Genomic DNA, 18,949 nt, shown 5'->3' with positions numbered 1-18,949 from the left:
ATATTTTAATGAAAAATATGTAAAGTTTTCTTAAAAGGTAGGCTTTCCCTTCAAATTGTCTTTACTGTTTCTCAAAGACAGAAGCCATAAAACCAAATGTGGTGTTTGTTTTTAAACATTTATTGTTTTGTTTTGTTTGGTTTTTGGTTTTTGAAGGCAGAGGGAGGTGTCATCCATCCACTGGTTCACTCCCCAGGTGGCTGCAACAGCTGGCGCTGTGCCGATCCAGAGCCAGTAGCTTTTCTGGGTCTCCCACACGGGTGCAGGGGCCCAAGAACTTGGGCCATCTTCACCTGCTCTCCCAGGCCATAGCAGAGAGCTGGATCGGAAGAGGAGCAGCTGGGACTTGAACTGGTGCCGATATGGGATGCCGACACTGCAGGCAGCGGCTTTACCCACTACACCACAGTGCTAGTCCACCAAGTTGATCTTTGTGCCCCAGCAGAAATGCTAACTGCTCTGCAGTGAGGCCCAGAAATGGGCACGCAGTAGTCCCCTTCATCTGTGGTTCACTTCGCACTGTCCGTTATGAAGGTTAACTGACCTGAAAATGTTAACGGAAAGCCTCACAAACCTCACAAATGAATGATGCGTATGCTTTCTATGTCCCGTTGTTCTGGTAAGTGTGAGAAGACCTCAAGCTGGCCCACTCCATACCACTTGGGATGTGTTCAGTCTTTTGCTGGCACAGCCACACTGCATGTGTTACCCCTGGGTTATTCACTGAGGGGTTTCTTGGTTGTCAGTGTCACTGTTAGCATATTCCTGTGCTTGTGTTCATCTAACCCCGTCTTACATAAATGCCCTGAGAGTACGAGAGTAGTAATGTTGCCACTTATCAGTGATACACCAATGAGAAGCTGCAGCTTTGTTAGCAAGTTACTATCGAATGGTTCAGAAAGTTACTATATCTGCAGCTTTTCTGTAGATAGGTGAGATTTCAAGGTTTTTTTTGAACTTAAAGAACATATCTTTATAAAAAGAGGTACAAATATTTTAAGCAAAATGTTAATATAGAGCAAAATATGAAATCACAAGAGATCAATACAAAAGCAAGATAGAGTCAAAGATGCCAGGGTGTTTAACATTTCAAAATAAATCATGTAAATAATTCATGTGGAAGAGAAACACAAAAAAATCACATGGTAACTGCAATTAAAAGATGAAAAGTTTTGAATAAAATTAAGCATCTAATCACAAAAATAAACTGTGAGTAAAGCAGTAAAAATAGTTATTACTTATTATAACTAAGATGGACTGCAATGTACCTATAATATAAAGCATAATTGTCATAGAACACTGGAAGCTATTTCCCTCGGAACACAGCTGTACAAGCCGCTCTCCTTTTATTTTCTGTCTTCAACAATGTCCTAGATGTGCAGTTAGGAAATTTAAAAAACAGAAAATTTTATATATAAGGATATGCTTTTAAGCAGCAAAACCATCAATAAATGTTAACTAAACTATTATATATGGAGATAATCCCATAAAATTCAAAACAAATAAAAACTGACCAGAGAATTATGCAGGATTACTGTGTATAAGATCAATATATAAACCCAATGTGTTATGACATGCCAGTAAGAACGAAACAGACAACAATATTAAATTACAGAATACAGAACTACAAGTGAATATCTATAATAGAAACAAGAGAAAGAGAGGTCAATCTATGTAATGAACTTTCAATCCTACAGCTAAAGATTTTACATTCTTCTCAGCAGTACATGGAACCTTCTCTAGGATTGACCACATACTAGGCCATAAAGCAAGTCTCAGCAAATTCAAAAGAATTAGAATCATACCATGCAGCTTCTCAGTCCATAAAGGAATGAAGTTGGAAATTAGCAACTCAGGAATCCCTAGAGCATACGCAAACACATGGAGATTGAACAACATGCTCCTGAATGAACAATGGGTCATAGAAGAAATTAAACGAGAAATCAAAAATTTTCTGGAGATTTCACGTTTTTTAAGATTTATTTATGTGAAAGGCAGAGAGCTTCCATCTGCTGGTTCACTCCTCAGATGGCTGCAACTGCCAGAACTGCGCCAATCTGAGGCCAGGAGCTTCTTCCAGGTCTCCCATGCAGGTGCAGGGGCCCAACCACTTGAGGCCATCTTCCACTGCTTTCCCAGGCCACAGCAGAGAGAGCTGGATCAGAAGTGGAGCAGCCGGGACTCAAACTGGTGCCCATACTGTGGGTGGTGGCTTTACCTGCTATGCCACAGCTCCGGCCCTAAGATTACATTTTTTAAAAGGGGGGATGGGAAAGGGAGCATATGCATAGCCTAGGGGTTAAGATGCCTGCGTCCCACCCTGGAGTTCTGAGCTTGATTCCCGGCTCTGACTCGGCCTTCCTGGTGGTGCAGACCCTGGGAGGCAGGAAGTGGATCACTGCTGCCCACGGGGGAGACCTGGATTGAGGTCCAGGCTGTTGGCTTCGGTACCTGCCTGGGCCGTAGTGGGCATCTGAGGAGTGAACCAGCAGATGGGAGTCCTTGTTCACTCTCTCAATTTCCTAAGACAAATGTTACTTGATCTCGAGGCTTTTCATATTTTAGTTTTTGTATTTACATGAGGATGAATTTTACTTGTCATAGAAGTTTTGTGTTTTTGAAAGTAGTAAAGAATTATATGGTTAATAGATAATTTGATCTTAAATTTCCAAAAGAATTTTTTCCCTAACTTCAACTGAAAACAGGATTACTTATCACTTAATTTCCAATCATAATTCTTAATTGTAACTTCTTTAGAGTATTTAAAAGTTGATACATCGGCCGGCGCCGTGGCTCACTAGGCTAATCCTCCACCTAGCGGCGCCAGCACACCGGGTTCTAGTCCCGGTCGGGGTGCCGGATTCTGTCCCGGTTGCCCCTCTTCCAGGCCAGCTCTCTGCTGTGGCCAGGGAGTGCAGTGGAGGATGGCCCAGGTGCTTGGGCCCTGCACCCCATGGGAGACCAGGAAAAGCACCTGGCTCCTGGCTCCTGCCATCGGATCAGCGCAGTGCACCGGCCGCAGCGCTCTGGCCGCGGAGGCCATTGGAGGGTGAACCAACGGCAAAGGAAGACCTTTCTCTCTGTCTCTCTCACTGTCCACTCTGCCTGTCAAAAAAATAAATAAAAAAAAAATTAAAAAAAAAAAGTTGATACATCAAGGTTAGAAAAATATTAAACACTTAAACAATTTAAAAGTTACCTGAATTTGGGTCTAGGGATTTGCCTTTTTGTAAGCAATTTGGATGCATTCATAATTCATATTTTTTTGACAGGCAGAGTGGACTCTCTGTCTCTCTCACTGTCCACTCTGCCTGTCAAAAAAATAAATAAAAAAAAAATTAAAAAAAAAAGTTGATACATCAAGGTTAGAAAAATATTAAACACTTAAACAATTTAAAAGTTACCTGAATTTGGGTCTAGGGATTTGCCTTTTTGTAAGCAATTTGGATGCATTCATAATTCATATTTTTTTTGACAAGCAGAGTGGACAGTAAGAGACAGAAAGGCTTCCTTTTCCATTGCTTCACCCCCCCCCCCCAAATGGCTGCTACGGCTGGCGCGCTGTGCCGATCCGAAGGCAGGAGCCAGGTGCTTCTCCTGCTCTCCCATGTGGGTGCAGGGCCCAAGGACCTGGCCATCCTCCACTGCCTTCCCAGGCCACAGCAGAGAGCTGGATGGGAAGAGGAGCAACCGGGACAGAATCTGGCGCACTGACTGGGACTAGAACCCGGTGTGCCAGCGCCACAGGCGGAGGATTAGCCTATTGAGCTGTGGCACCGGCCTTAATTCATATATTTTTTTAAAAGATTTTTATTTATAGAGGCAGAGAGGTCTTCCATCCGATGGTTCACTCCCCAAATGGCCGCAACGGCCGGAGCTGCACTGATCCAGAGCCAGGAGCTTCTTCCTGGTCTTCTATGTGGGCGCAGGGACCCAAGCACTTGGGCTGTCTTGTCCTGCTTTCCCAGGCCATAGCAGAGAGCTGGAGCGGAAGAGGAGCAGCTGGGACTAGAACCCCCGCCCATATGGGATGCCGGTGCTTCAGGCCAGAGCTTTAACCCACTTTGCCACAGAGCCGGCCCCCATAATTCATATTTTAAAACATTAATCACTTATGTTTGGTCGGAAAGTACAGACAACTGTAACACTAGGAAAAAATTGAATTCACTTGTTACATATTCTTGAAATACATTATATAAAATATTATAAGATGATAATATCATTTTAAAGATGTTTTATTATTTGGAACTACTAACTGGAAAGATGTTAATGAAAATATGTATGGAACATTGGGCTTTATATTTGCATGGTTTTTTCTTTTCATCAACATAACTTCAAGAAATGTTACTTTTTTTTTTTTTTTTTAGCTTTTTTACTTAACGCAGAATTGGAGAGAGACAAAGCAAGAGATCTTCCATCTGCTGGCTCACTCCCCAAATGGCCACAATGGCTAGGCTGAAGTCAGGGTTTCATCCGCGCCTCTGACCAGGGTGCCATAGTCCACTGTTCCCCAGGCCTTTATTGGGAAGCTGGACTTGAATCGGTGTCCGTGTGAGTTGTAGCTCTTCAAACAGCTGCTTAGCTCTGAGCCACAGTGCCTGCCTGCAACTTTTTAATATTTGAGAGGCAGAGTTAGAGGGAGAAAGATCTTCCATTCGCTGGTTTACTCCCAACATGGCCACAGCTGGGCATGTCCAAAAGCAGGAGCAAGGAGCCTCCTCCGAGTCTCCCACGTGGGTGCAGGGGCCTAAGGACTTGGGCCATCTTCTGCTGCTTTCTCTGACCATGGCAGAGAGCTGTATCGGAAGAGGGGCAGCTGAGACTCAAACTGGTGCCCATACAGGTTGCCGGCACCACAGGTGGAGGCTTAGCCCACTATGCCATAGCACCGGCTTCTGCAATTCTTAGTATCTTATATATGTTGATCATAAAAATTAATCATTCAATAAAACATAATTAAGTATTAACATGTTAAAATATTTAAAACCTTCAGTGGAAAGAAGCTGGGAAAGTCAATTATTTGATTATGGCTGAATTCTAAAAATGATTTATTTGTAAGTCTAAGTATTGATGCTGCATGTCCTCGAATATTAGTTTTTTACCTAATGTAGTTCTATTGAACAGTTTTTTTTTTTTTAATGGTCAGACCTCTTAGGGTCTACACTGTCAGGAAACTGGAATTGGGACTCCAACTTGAACTCCGAAGTGGGATGCGGGCATCTTAACCTGTCGGCCACACGTGTACCCCCTTCCCCACCCATTTTAAAAAACTTGAAGCCTCACACGTTACTGAAGAGTTTCAAGTATAATAACTTCCTGAACGATTGGACACTAAGTTGCTCAGTAATGTGGGCCTCTCAAGTGCAGGCTTAGCTGCTGCAACAAACCCCAGTCCTTGAACATAAGATAGATGTCACTTTTATAAGTTCGTTGCTTCCATCACCACAAATGAACTATCTTGCACTTTTTATAGCATCCATCTGAACTGTCGCTAAGTGACCATTTGTAATGCTATTAGCCCATTTCTCCCCCGATAGGCTGTGTGCCCCTTGAGGACAGGGACAGTTTCTACCTCTACATCATTGGGCAAATCGTGTTCTCTTGTGCTCTACATTTTTATCATGAGTTCAGTTTTTCAGCTGGTGGATTGGTTCTGCTATGAATAGGCAGAGCAGTTTGGGTTTGCTCCTGACAGGCACCCTGATGGGATCACAGTCTGGGCTCAATTTCTTTATTTCACAACTGGGGAATTATGAACCTTTATACAACATAAATCTAGTACCCAAGCCTGCTCATGGGTCAGGCTTAATTTTTCATTTCTCGCAAGAGCTTTTCATTTCCCCCTGACTTTTCAGAGGCATATTTGCTCTTCTCCCTAGGCTAACTTGAGCTCTTATTTCTCACGTGGGCACTGAGAATGTAGCATTCTGATAATCCTGGCTTTAGGCCGGCGCTGCGGCTCACTAGGCTAATCCTCCACCTGCGGTGCCGGCACCCTGGGGTTCTAGTCCTGGTTTCTCCTCTTCTAGTCCAGCTCTCTGCTGTGGCCCAGGAGTGCAGTGGAGGATGGCCCAAGTGCTTGGACCCTGCACCCGCATGGGAGACCAGGAGGAAGTGCCTGGCTCCTGGCTTCGGATCAGCGCAGCGCTGGCCGTAGTGGCCATTTTGGGGGGTGAACCAACAGAAGGAAGACCTTTCTCTCTGTCTCTCTAACTCTGCCTGTCCCAAAAAGGTTCTCAGTTCCAAGTCCTAACATAGGCCATTTCCCAGGACCTAAGATAATTGATCTTATTGTATTGTTCAATATCCCATTCCTCCTCCTTACTTCTAATTTCCTAGACATCAACGTATGCACTTCCTGCTCTGGTTTTCAATTTCCCCTTTCTATATATTTAAACTGGCTTGAACAGTGGCTGAAGGAAGTATGGTTATGTTGGATAAAGGAACACGCTAGGAGGAGAAGGAAGTGGTACTTGTTGGAACTCAGGCACTCTTGACTGCACTGCTATTCCTTGTGCACTTCCCCAAATTCTGAGGTGGAGCTGCGTACTTGGCTTTGACGAGAACCTCCACCCTTCATCTCCTCCCCCCATGCCAGCTATAAAATTTCTGGGAAGTATTCTATATTTGATAAGACTCTTGGTTGGAAGTTATGGAAATTTAGATTTAGCTAAACCAGAGAGGGGGATTTGTCTAGGTTTACTTGGATTCCTCACAGGTCCTAAGAGCAGGAAAGCAGGCAGACATCACAAAGGACTAGAATTCAGAGGCAGAAGTGGTGGGAACTGAAGAAAGGGAGCACGCTCAGCTATGGGTGTAGGTCTGCAGAGGGAATGCCACGTGCCTCTGGCCTACTTCTGGGTCAGGATCCTGTGAAACCAGATGAGTCTACTGGGATAAATTCCTGTTATTTTGGTGGACTGATTCCTTCCATGTGTCTCTCTATTTCTGTCTCTTGGGTTTTCTAAGCTATTTGAAAGGCGAGGCATAGAGGCAGGAGAGAAAGAGACCTGAGAGACTGACTCTGCCTGACTGACCTCCATCTGCTGGTTCACTCCCCAAATGCCCACAACAGCTGGGGTTGGGCCAGGCTGAAGCCAAGAACTCCTTCTGGGTCTCCAGACTTAAGTACTGGAGCCATCATCTGCTGCCACAAGGGTGTGCATGAGCAGGAAGCTGGATTGAAAGTGGGGGTGGGACTCCATCCAAGGCACTTTGATAAGAGATTCGAGCTTCCTGCACAGAGCTTAACCTTGCTGCACCACAACACCTGCCTGGTCTTTGCATTGTAAAGTAGGAATTGTTGTTTCTGCATGTTAGGATCTTTATTGCTGACTACAGAGGTATTGCCTGCCCTACTTTTGTCTCTGCACCTACTTCCTCTAGAAAGGCTCGGATGAGTTTTCAAGAGCTGAACCTACATCTTTGCTTTGTTTCCATCGGTAGGTCGGATAGGGCTGGTGTTCTTCACTGGGTTTGCTGTTAGGTTTTCTTTGCTTCCTGGCCATTGTTTTTTGTCTTCGTCTTCTAGACTTCTCTATGTGGTTTCCCATATAATGAGAAATACGCAGCTAGTGGATTCTGGGTCTGCTAAGATTTCTTATTCAAACAAACCTGGTCTAGCATTATCTTTGAGTTGACTAATTATCCCTCCCTCTCAATAAGGAATTCTCCTATCAAATATATATATATATATATATATACACACACACAAACACACACATATCACTGAGACTTAGACTATGTATTATGATTTTTTTTAAAACTCCCTTTTAAGGTTGAGTTTTGCCTTTATTTCCCTTATCACTAACCTCAGACATTTTCCAACTTCCTAAGGAAGTCACACTCAGTACTCGAGTATCCATCGTGAAAACTGTGTCAGGCTGTAACTTGATGTTCAAGAATTCTCAGAGCATTTTATGCTGCTTTTCAGTAGCCAACTGCCCTGGCTATTCAATATTTAAGGTACAGTCCCCAACTGTTCTTGGAATGAACTGTTTAGCTGTAGCTTTATGAAGCTGCCTTTCAGTAATTTCTCAGATCCTTGGCCCACTTGGAAGATTCAATTCATTTTTTTTCTCCCAAGAGCTTGGTCCTCATCCACTGTTTGATTCATTTGGATTACAGGTATACTTTTTTTTTTATCCTAGAAATCACTAAAAACTCTCCCTCTTTTCAATAGACTCTGAGAATATTAGGCCTGGGTGCAACTCTTTAGTTGACCTTCTTTAGTTCGGACCTTCAGAATTGTATCTTCTCAAAACTCAACATTTCCGGCCGGCGCCGCGGCTCACTAGGCTAATCCTCCGCCTAGCGGCGCCGGCACACCGGGTTCTAGTCCCGGTTGGGGCGCCGGATTCTGTCCTGGTTGCCCCTCTTCCAGGCCAGCCCTCTGCTGTGGCCAGGGAGTGCAGTGGAGGATGGCCCAGGTGCTTGGGCCCTGCACCCCATGGGAGACCAGGATAAGTACCTGGCTCCTGGCTCCTGCCATCGCGGTGCGCCGGCCGCAGCGCACTGGCCGCGGCGGCCATTGGAGGGTGAACCAACGGCAAAGGAAGACCTTTCTCTCTGTCTCTCTCTCTCTCTCACTGTCCACTCTGCCTGTCAAAAAAAAAAAAAAAAACAAAAAAAAAAACAAAAACGCAACATTTCTCTTAAGAAAACCTGTCTTCTCTTTAAGTTTAGTCAACTGTTCTTCCAAAAATGAGACTAAAGTGTGTTTTTCAAACCATTCAGACCTTCTTTGACTTCCCAAGATGAATTTTGTGAAAACAGAATGTTTGCATAGGCCTCTGGAATTACCCCTTTTAGCCTTTGCATTTGCAAGTATTTTTATTGAGTTGTTTCTATTTCACCCAAAGAAAATGGAATAAAACTATGATAAAGCCTTCCATCCCATTTTATTTTGAAACAAAGTTTGCCAGATTTCTATGGTGAAATCCATGAATTGGTTCTCTGTAATCTAAAACCCTGGTCAGAGATAACTTAAGAAGCCCAGAGTGACTTCAGGGCCGTGTGATAGAGGATTGCTAGGACTTGTGAACAAGCCTGTGCACCGAGTGTTGGCACTCCTTCTGTTGGTTTATTGGCCCTGAATATACTTTAATGCAACATAATGAGTAGAATTTGAGGCAGTCTGTCTGCAATAGCTCTGTAAGACCAGCATGAATACAGTTGGAACCTCACAGTCTACCCCCTTGAGAACCAAAGGCTCTAAAGCTTCTTGTAGTTTTTGGGGCAGCACATTTTTCCTGCCCATCTTGGGACCCAAGAAGACTTAATTTGGCCTGAACTGAAACTGGGCAAGTTTCCTCCAGGAACTGGAAAGGGTTTAGAGATTGTTCAAAATGTAAAATCCATATGGACCCACCAAGGCTTAAAGGTCTGCCTGCTCAAGAAATACTTACTCTACATTTATTTTTCTCCCTAAATACCAGTCCTTACACTCTTAACACTCCTAGCTCACTGTAGTAGGTGTTAAGTTTTGAAGATCTTAATAAGTTATACCACTTCTCTTGATGTTGACATGAAAGTTCCATAATTTTTTGGCCAGGTAGGTTGGTGATCACAATGAAAAGACTCAATGCTTTTTTAAAAAGTGAAACATTCCTCTCTATAGAAAAATACATAATCTCTCAGCACTTACCTAAGACCTATTAGTTAATGCCTACAGAAAGTGTAAATGGTTTGCTTGCTTGGGACTTTTCCTTCTATCCCAAGAATAGAGATGATCATTGCCTTCTGTACTTAATGGATGCTTGATGATTGGCTTAAGTGATTCTCAGCAGGGGAAGGTGATACATTGGACATTTAGGGGGCCAGCACTCTGATAAGTCCATTGACTGCATCACTGGCATCCCACATAGATGCCTGTTTAAGTCCCGGCTGCTGCTCTTCTGATCCAGCTCCTTGCTATGGCCTGGGAAGGCAGTAGAAGATGACCCAAGTCCTTGGGCCCCTGCATCCACGTGGGAGATTCAGAAGAAACTCCTGGCTTCAGATGGGCCCAGCTCTGGCTGTTGTGACCATTTGGAGAGTGAACCAGTGGATAGAAGACCTCTCTCTATCTCTGCTTCTGTGTAACTCTGCCTTTCAAGTAATAAATCTTTAAAAATATTAAAAGACCTTTAGAAATAATAAAGGACCTGTTTGTTGGTGAGACAGACAGACTGGCAGACTACTGGCATTTGTTAAATGGTGGCCTGAGATGTCCAGTGTCCTGAAATGTGTCAGCCCCATCAGTGAAAAATTGTCCTACTCAAATGGCAGTCATGTTTCTTCTCCTTAACTCCTTTAAGCAATGCTCTGAGTCTCACTGGAAGGAGTGCTGAAGAAATAGTGTTTATCTTGGTGCAAAAGTGCACTCTGCACCTGAGGTTGGCTTACTGTTTTCACATGTTTGTGTTAATGTCCCCATCATGGGTACTGAAGTCACCTGGGAAGTCTTATAACTCCTTGGAGGTAGGTTGTCAATTCCTTGAGGGCAGGGCCTGTATCTTCATCTTTATATCCCTATAGCACAGCTGTGCAGAGAATAGGTGAGAAACACTACTGGAATCCAATTAGTGAGATTTTAACGTACAGCATAGACATACTGTAATGCAAACCTCAGCACAGAATTTCTCTATTTTCCAACTATAAGATCCATGAAACATAGCAAAACACATGATAAATGTTAAGTTTGGTATTCATCCTTTTGCTCTAGGTATTCAGAAATTGCTGCTTCATCTAACACAAAATCCTTCCTAGTGCTTTTTTCATTGCAAGATTCCTTTCAGCAGGTAGGTTCAGTAGGTTAACTGTTTTCAACATCTGTTCATGTTTTACTCTGCATTGAAATGCCTGCAATGGATTGTTTCAGAGCGTAAAGTCCATTTTGTCTTGTATGCTTTCCCTGATTATTCTCAGCTGCAGAAAGTCAATATTTTATTTCCTTGACACTCTTTCAGTTTTTTAAAGTCACAACATTTCCATTGTCATAGGATTAGTGCATTGATGAAGTCTCTAAGATTTGTACAAGTTCAATAGTCTTATACTGCTACATGAAAAAATAGATTTAGCTATGTTTTTATATTATATAAGCATTAAGCTCCTTTGGATTTTGCTATAACTTCCTTAGAAATGTAGTAGAAACAAAATAATTTGAAATCTAAAACTTTAAAACAAAAATGAATAAATGTCAAATATTGACGTTCCCAAGAGCTATAATAAACCCAGCTCTCCTTTTTCCTTCGGTAGCCTTCATTGGTTCCAAAAATATGTCTTGCAACAGTGACCTTTTAGACTGCCCAATATATGCAGAGACAGTTTTGATATTGGATCTGTCTTAAAAGGAGGCTTTTATTACTTTAAGGTTTGTGGCTTCCATAAAATGATAACATTGACATGTTTGAGATTGGGGGCAAAGTCATCTCAGAAAAAGGACACAGGATTCTATTTAGCCACCTCGTCTAGATAAAGAAGAGCCTCCTGTGTCTTTCCAAGACCATCTTCTGTAACTATTACAGAAATGTGACCCTCCCACCTAGCTCTGAAGAACATGGGTTTCCTTCAAGGTTAAAAGAGGCTCTTATTGCTTCTGAAGACAACCCCTTACTTGAAGAAAGATTATAACTTTCTTCCAGGGGAACTTAATTGTGCAAATTCTGAGCTACGTGTTTGAGCAAAATCGGGACTTGGAGCTTTCTGGACTTGTAAGAGTCATTTTTTCCACACGTTTGCTTTACTGATTTCATCTTACTTTTGAAATATCTGGGACTAGAGCAAGACATTTTAAAAAAATCTGTTATTTGCGGATATGGAAATACAGTCAGGACAAGGGGTAGTTGATATGTTCACCTAGATTTTCAGTGGTAGAGGGGATATTGTACAAGTTCCCCCTGACACTTGACTTCAGAAGAATGTTACGTTCAAAACAAACATGACTGCGATATGGTACCTGAGTATTGGATCACTATCTAGTCTCCTTGACGGTATAGATTGTTTGTGTGTGTGGTATTTGGATGTGCAACATGGAGACCATTCTGGGTTATATTAATATGAAATCTGGAAGAGGACTATCTGGGGCTGTTACGTTAATTTTCAAAGGAGGGAAATGGGCAGGGTTGGTTTGCAGAATCATGTGTTCTGGTGTGAACTGAATAATTTCATTGTGAGAGGGTGTATGAATTATTTGAACTTCACATGCTTCAATTAAATGCCAGAACATGGGATGAAAAGGCTTACTGAAAACCAGATGCTGTTCTTTAAGTCTCTTGGGGCATTAATAGCAAACATCATAACAAAAGACATTTGGATTTGGCATAATTTACTGTTGGATGATTTTGGAGGCATTTAGCTTATTGGTAGAGTAAGAGCTAATGAGAAGTAGCTAAATCATTGATCTTTCATTCAGTAAGTCTACTTCTAATTCATGGGAGGCACACTTTCATGGTTTATTGAACGATAGAAAGCATCTAGCACTGGCAGGTTCTTGTGTTGAGGAAGGGGTAACACCTGGCTTGTTTCTTGCCTGGTGAAGATGGGGTGGAGAAGCTCCCATCTGAGACAAACAGCAATTCCAATCGCATTTTACACAGAGGATTATGCAGGACGTGTTCCTACCAAGGGCCTCGCATCAAGCAGAGTTTCGATGTCTGCATTTTTTTCAGGCCCGTGTGTGCGTTACAGCACAATATCCCCACAGAGCTTCAAGGAAGCGGTGGTGTCCTGTTCAGGCCTCAGTTGCAATAGTGACTTGACTATCCTTGTGGGCTGTGCCCTGCTCTGCTGACACACCAGAGTGAAAATGCACTTGTAGTTCATCTCCATACCTGAACACCAAATGTGCTAACCTCACTTCAGACTGATCTCATAGTGTTGACTTTTGGATAGGTTTTTCTTTGTAATTTTTTAATATAGTAAGTTTTCTTTTGTGGCCAAATGGCCATTTAATTGTCATAATTTTGCATATAATTCCATCCATTAAAATGTGTACTCATATTGGTTTGAGAACGTTTTGGTACTTTTGCTTGGTGATAATCATACTTTTAAAGCAATAATTAGAATTTTGTCTAAGTCCTCCAGATTAGCCTGTAAATTAGGGTAATCTTTGGCTAGTAATATTTGTACACTAAAAATCGGACTGTTGCTAACCATTTTTATTAACTAAGTCTACAAAAGTACCTTATATTTAAGGATAAAATTTTGTTATAAAGTACACAGTGTAGTGTCACATTATGCAGATAGAGTTAACTTTCATATCTCAAAGCGCTCTGCTAATCAGGAGTAGTATATATGCTTTCCTAAGTTTGCCTGATCTCAGGATTTACGTAATAGCAATCTGAAAAAAAAAGTCAGTGCATCTCTTTGTGTGATGTATTAAATTAAAAAATGGCAAGCTGATGTTACTCTTTCTGTAGATGGTATCAAAGATACCAAAGAGTGAATAGTATTACTTCCAGAGCTACCATAGGCCAAGTATGGCATGTGTTCAGCAAAACCTTGGAATGATCAGAAAATAGGTTTTCTTTTTTAAATTAGGTTTTTGATTTGTCAGAAATGAACTTGAACCTGCTTTATATTTCAATCTGCTATTGGAAATGACATTTCTTATGTGCTCTTACTAAGCAGAATGACATTCACATATTTGAAAACTGACCATCAGGGCCAGAATGTGCATTCCATTTTCAGAGCAAAATATTCTCAGCTGTAGAAATTGTCAGATTTCACATTTACTAAAATTCCAAGTTCTTCTCTGGCAATTTTTCACAAATTCTTTAATTTGGTTGTTTTCATGATTCCCTCCACCCCCCATCTTTCCAGAGATAGAGTAGAAAAAAATCAGTAAATATTCCAGGTAACTAGGTTTCAGTAGAGGTTTTTTTCCTTTTTAAAAGATAAAATAAGGAATTCTGTTTCTTCAAAAAATTAAAATTTAGCAAACAGGCCATTTCCAAAGCATCTTCCTCATTGTCCAGCTGCAGGGGGTTGGTGGTCCTCCATTACTCTCCGACCAGGGGGTGGTAAAGAGGCACAGGAAAAAGTCGGTTTCTTACCAATAAAGGGCAGAAGTACTGAGGAATGGGTGATTTCAACACTTGTGTTGAAGGCTTTGCATGTAGGTATAAACAAGGTGCTCAAACATGGCTTGATAGATTTTGGTTGCTCGATTACCTTCTCTGAGCTAGGGACCCCTGGGAGAATGCCAGATATGGAGATTCTTTATTTGGTTTCAGACTTACGGGTTTTGTTTATATATTCATATATCTTGAAATATCCAATGGAGATGTTGCATATGCAGGTATCCAAAAATGACTAGTATATGCAGATCTGGAGCTCTGAGCTGCAGTTCTATGCATGGTATTGAAGCCATTTGTGTATGTGTGTGGGCGACGATGCCCAGGGAGAGGGTGCATGAGAAAGAGCCTATGAAAAGAAGAGATGACCAAAGAGGTAGGAGAAAGGGAAGTGAGTGGAAGAAAGAGCTTGAAGGAGGGAGCGGGGGAGGGGGCATTGTGGCATAGCAGATAAAGCTGCTGCTTGCATCCCATATGGGGACTGGTTCATGTCCCGGATGCTCTACTTCTATCCCGCTCCCTGGGATAACGTTCATGGTCCAGGAAAAGCAGTAGAAGATGGTCCAAGTGTTTGGGTTCTGCCACTTAAAACACATGCTCTTAGAGGTGCCAAGTACTGGGCTGGTGCTATGGCATAGTAGGGTAAGCCTTTGCCTTGTGGTGCCAACATCCCATGTGGATTCTGGTTTGTTTCCTAGCTGCTGCTCTTATGGTCCAGCTCTCTGCTTATGGCCAGGGAAAGCAATGAGTGACCACCCAAGTGCTTGGGCTCCTGCATGTTCTTGGGAGAGCCAGGAAGAAGCTCCTGGCTTTGTATTGGCCCAGCTCCAGCCATTGTGGCCTTCTGGGGAGTGAACCAGAAGATGGAAAATCTCTCTCTCTCCTTATCTCTGGCTGTAACTTTCTCTAAAATCTTTCCTTGAAAGTGTACATAAATGAGCAGGTGTATAGACTTAGAAAGGTATGGCATTTTCCATTTGACTTTTACTGTCTGTGAAGTGTCTGAAGCGGGACTTAAGGGACTTGGGGTAAGTCCTGGGCAGAAGAGTGGGAGGAGATGGTCTAAGGAGAAGGGAGGAAGTTTTGTTTTTTTGTTAGCCACAATTCCTCTGTCAAGGTGTAACTAAAGAGAGCCAATTGTTGTGTTCATCTGGTATTGGTTTTTGCAAGATGAGGAAAAGAACCCAAGGGAGTAAGGAGGTCCAGGACACTAACAGGAGTATCATTGAAATCTTGGTCTGAAAACTTCCAAGGAAATATGTAGGTAAATTGAAAACAGAGTTGTTGGGCTGGGAAAGGATTAGAGGGACCAGTGGCAAGTAGGTCTCAGTCAGAAAGACTGTCATGAAAATAGTTGAATCAGCAAACTAAATACTAAGAATGTAGAAGATGGAGATTAGAAGTGCTCCCAATGGGAACCACATTGACTCAAATACCCTAGTTGAGTAGACCTCATGAATTTGGTATATAAACCAAAGTGGCAGCTGTCGCAGTAAAGGTAGTTCTTAAGATCCAATAAGCAAGTTTTTGTCAATAGGATTAGTAAAACAGAAGAATTAATGCTTTAAAATATGTGCAAATCGAATCAGAAACTCCATTCCCTGCCCCACCATGGAATGTGGTGCCTGTGCTCACCTTACAGTCTTGATGATGAGGATGGATTGTGGACAAAGGATGCCAATCTGGAGAGAGGATTGCTCAGAGTCCATTGACAGGAAGCACAGGGGTTGTCCCGGTAGTTGACCTGCTCTGGCAGCATTCACTTGACTGGGAAGTCTGAGAGCTGCGTTACATTCAGAGGAACCCAAAGGACCTCTGAATAATGCAGCACTGACAGCAACAGTCTTCAGGGCCAGAAGAGCACGAAGAGTTATACGACCCAGAAGCAGGTGATGAAACATTGAATTTCTTAATCTTTCTTTTCAAAGGGAGAGGAGGAAAAAGTTATCAATTTCCTGGTAGCTGGATAAAGTATTTGGACTGGTCTTGAGTATGGTTTCTGGAGATGATGTACTTGTTGATGTGTGCTTATATGAAATGGTAAAACGAGGCTGTAGCACTTCTTTCACTGTCATACCTGATGACCACATGGGATGCATTTTGCTAAGGCTTCCAGATAGTAAAGAGCCATTGTGAATTTGCCTCTCACCAAGATTATCCCTGTCATGCTCATGACCTCTGTTACAAGGAAACATCTTCCATTGTTGAAGTGGAAGTTCCTAATTCCCTATCTCTCTGGACCTCTGGATGTATTTTCCAACTCCTTTTACCTATAACAAATCCTTTTAGAGTGGTGTGGGTTCTTTTTCTTTATTTTTTTTCCCAGAACTGTGGCTGATTCTGATTCTCAAAGTGTCTTACCTGACCCTCCTGCTGGAAATTGTATTTCTATCTTTTGAATTCCCATGGCACTTTAGCTGTATATCTCATGGTACTTACTGTTTGCTACTTTGAAATACATTATTTATGTACATCTCTTCTATAAGACTGAGCTTTTGTGAACTGGAAATTATTGTTAGATCCATCATTATGCTTATTATAACTAATAGATGGCTCAATAAGTGAAATAGGTTGATTCTGCTACTATCTTGGTTGTCCTAAGGTCCCACACTGTGTCCATAAACCTGAGAAGGCACCGCTTTTCCAATGTTAGTGTCATAATTAATGTCTGGTTGATCTATTGTGCAGGGCCATGTATTTTAGATATAAGTATTCAATAAACTAGGTGATAGTCAAAGTGTCTGATAAGTTACTTTGTGCTGCATGATTTCACCCAACTGTAGACTAATATAAGTATTCTGAGCATTTTCAAGATAAGTTGGGCTAAGCTATGAAATTCAGTAGGTTAGATGAATTCCTTACATTGTAGATTTAAGATAGTTTCAACTTATGATGGGGTTATGTCCCAATAAATGCATCTTAAATTGAGCATCTAATATATGTTACATGTTGAAAGGAAGTCCAGGAATCAAAAGTTCACGAGATAACTACACTATGGCCATAGTTCAAGCTCTGAAACTGTCAGGGAGAAAATACCAAGTCAGAAGTCCAAGAGGGAATGGTGAGGCACGCTTTGATGAAGGGAACTGAAGAATTGAAAATAGTGAATCAAAACACTTGGAGTCCATCTCAGACTCCTGTTGAACAATTCACTGCCCTAAGCTACTGTTTGTAGTAAACAAGTCTACAGACTTCATTAATGGCAAGACATTGAGCTAAGCATAACGTAAAGCATTTGAAGACAAGAACTCTGAAGCATTACTGCAGCACTTCCTCATCCCCTTCCAATGGATGGCCTGCAGGAGTAGCATGGACAGCCAAGGATGTCCTCAGTACCAGTATTCAACTGGCAAGCAGGACAGGTTCTTCCTCATTGTTAAACTTGACACTGAATGTATGGGTTGGTAATCATTGCTGAATATTAAAAATGAGAAATATATTTTATCCAGTTTCATAGACATCTGTGTTGGGATTAATGAGACAAATGTGTGGATAATAACCTGTCTACACTGACTAAATAAATGCTTTATCACTGAATTAGTCTTTGCTTACAGCTCTGGTCCAGGGTCAGTTCATGCCTTGGTAATTCCTAGCCTTGGAATAATAACAACTGGCAAATATACTTTAAAAATCAAGGTGGAATAACATTAAATGTTCATAAACTGAAGAAAAGTGCTTGAAATAAAGGGTACTTCAAAAAAAAATCCTAGTAAATGGAATTAAGTTTACTTTAGTGCAAAACATCCATCATGCGGACTCTTCAAAAAGTTCATGAAAATGCGAACTGTGTATAAAATTCTTTTGCACTAAAATAAACTCTCTTAATCTAATTTTCATGTACTTTTGAAATGTACTTGTAGATGATCTACCTGTGTACAGTTCATTTATTAATATGATTTGGTGACTAACTTCACTTCCTGCCTTCAAGTACACATTGTGAAACCCTTTAGGAATGCTGCTGCTCTGAATGAATGGCTGTAATCTACAGTCTCACTCCATGTATTGAGTTTCTTTGTGAAATTAAAACCATGTTTCATTTTCCCCTCTTCCCCTAGGTCTTGGGAGCTGATGACAATAACATGGGTGATGGTTGTTCCCAGAAACTGGCGACTGCTAATCTTCTCCGCTTCCTCTTGCTGGTCCTGATTCCGTGTATCTGTGCTCTCATTGTCCTGCTGGTGACCCTGCTTTCTTTCGTTGGTGGGTGATGTCATTATTAAGTTTTGAAAAAATGAAGTCCTATTGAAAAGCAGCACGGTTTAGAATACTGGTTTCTTGTCATTTTTTTTAGCCTGAAGTGTCAAGTCAATGAGATGGTTATCTGTCGACTCTTAGGCAAATCTTCAGTTTCAGCCACCGTAATCACTCTGTGGGTTATTACAAATACAGGTTGAGCATTCCTAATAAAAATGTGTAATCCAAAATGGTCCAAAAGCCTAAACTTTGTAGATGCCAACCTGATACCACAAGTGGAAAATTCCACATTGGACTTTATGCAGTGGGCCACAGTTAAAATATAGGCACATTAATAGTATTGCATAAAATTACTGATAGGCAATGGATCTGAATTATATATGAAGCATAAGTGAATTTTATGTTTAGACTTGGATCCCATATTCGGAATTTGTCATGTTAATGCAAACACTTCAAAATCTCTCCAAAACATGGAATTCTGAAATACCTGAAATCCCAAGCATTTTGGATAAGAGGATTAAACATTTAACATTTAACATTTAACAAGTGGTGATGAGATTGCAGACACTTTAAAAGTCCTTTTAGAACTCAAGGGTGATTAAACTAGTCATTCTTGGTTAGTCATTCCTCTTACAGTACAGCAGAAGAGCTGATTATCACAAAGGGCTGAATGGATTGGATACATACATATATGATGT

The 18,949-nt window shown here is 41.6% G+C and overlaps 1 protein-coding gene across 6 annotated transcripts in view; it reads left to right on the top strand.

Moving 5' to 3' along the window:
• CORIN (corin, serine peptidase) overlaps positions 1–18,949 on the top strand; it is a 322,793-nt gene that overhangs the window by 11,804 nt on the left and 292,040 nt on the right. For 5 of the 6 annotated variants that reach the window (XM_008248589.4, XM_070068193.1, XM_008248573.4 and 2 more), the window contains exon 2: positions 18,113–18,257. The exons of the other annotated variant lie outside the window; for it this stretch is intronic. In XM_008248589.4, coding sequence (XP_008246811.2) covers positions 18,137–18,257 — 121 coding nt within the window. In that variant the 5' untranslated portion in view covers positions 18,113–18,136. The remainder of the gene's footprint in view (positions 1–18,112; positions 18,258–18,949) is intronic. 6 annotated transcript variants of the gene reach the window in all.

The sequence above is a fragment of the Oryctolagus cuniculus genome, chromosome 2 (assembly GCF_964237555.1).
Source record: "Oryctolagus cuniculus chromosome 2, mOryCun1.1, whole genome shotgun sequence".
NCBI classification, from domain to species: Eukaryota; Metazoa; Chordata; class Mammalia; order Lagomorpha; family Leporidae; genus Oryctolagus; species Oryctolagus cuniculus.
This window is presented reverse-complemented; position numbering and strand designations above follow the sequence as displayed.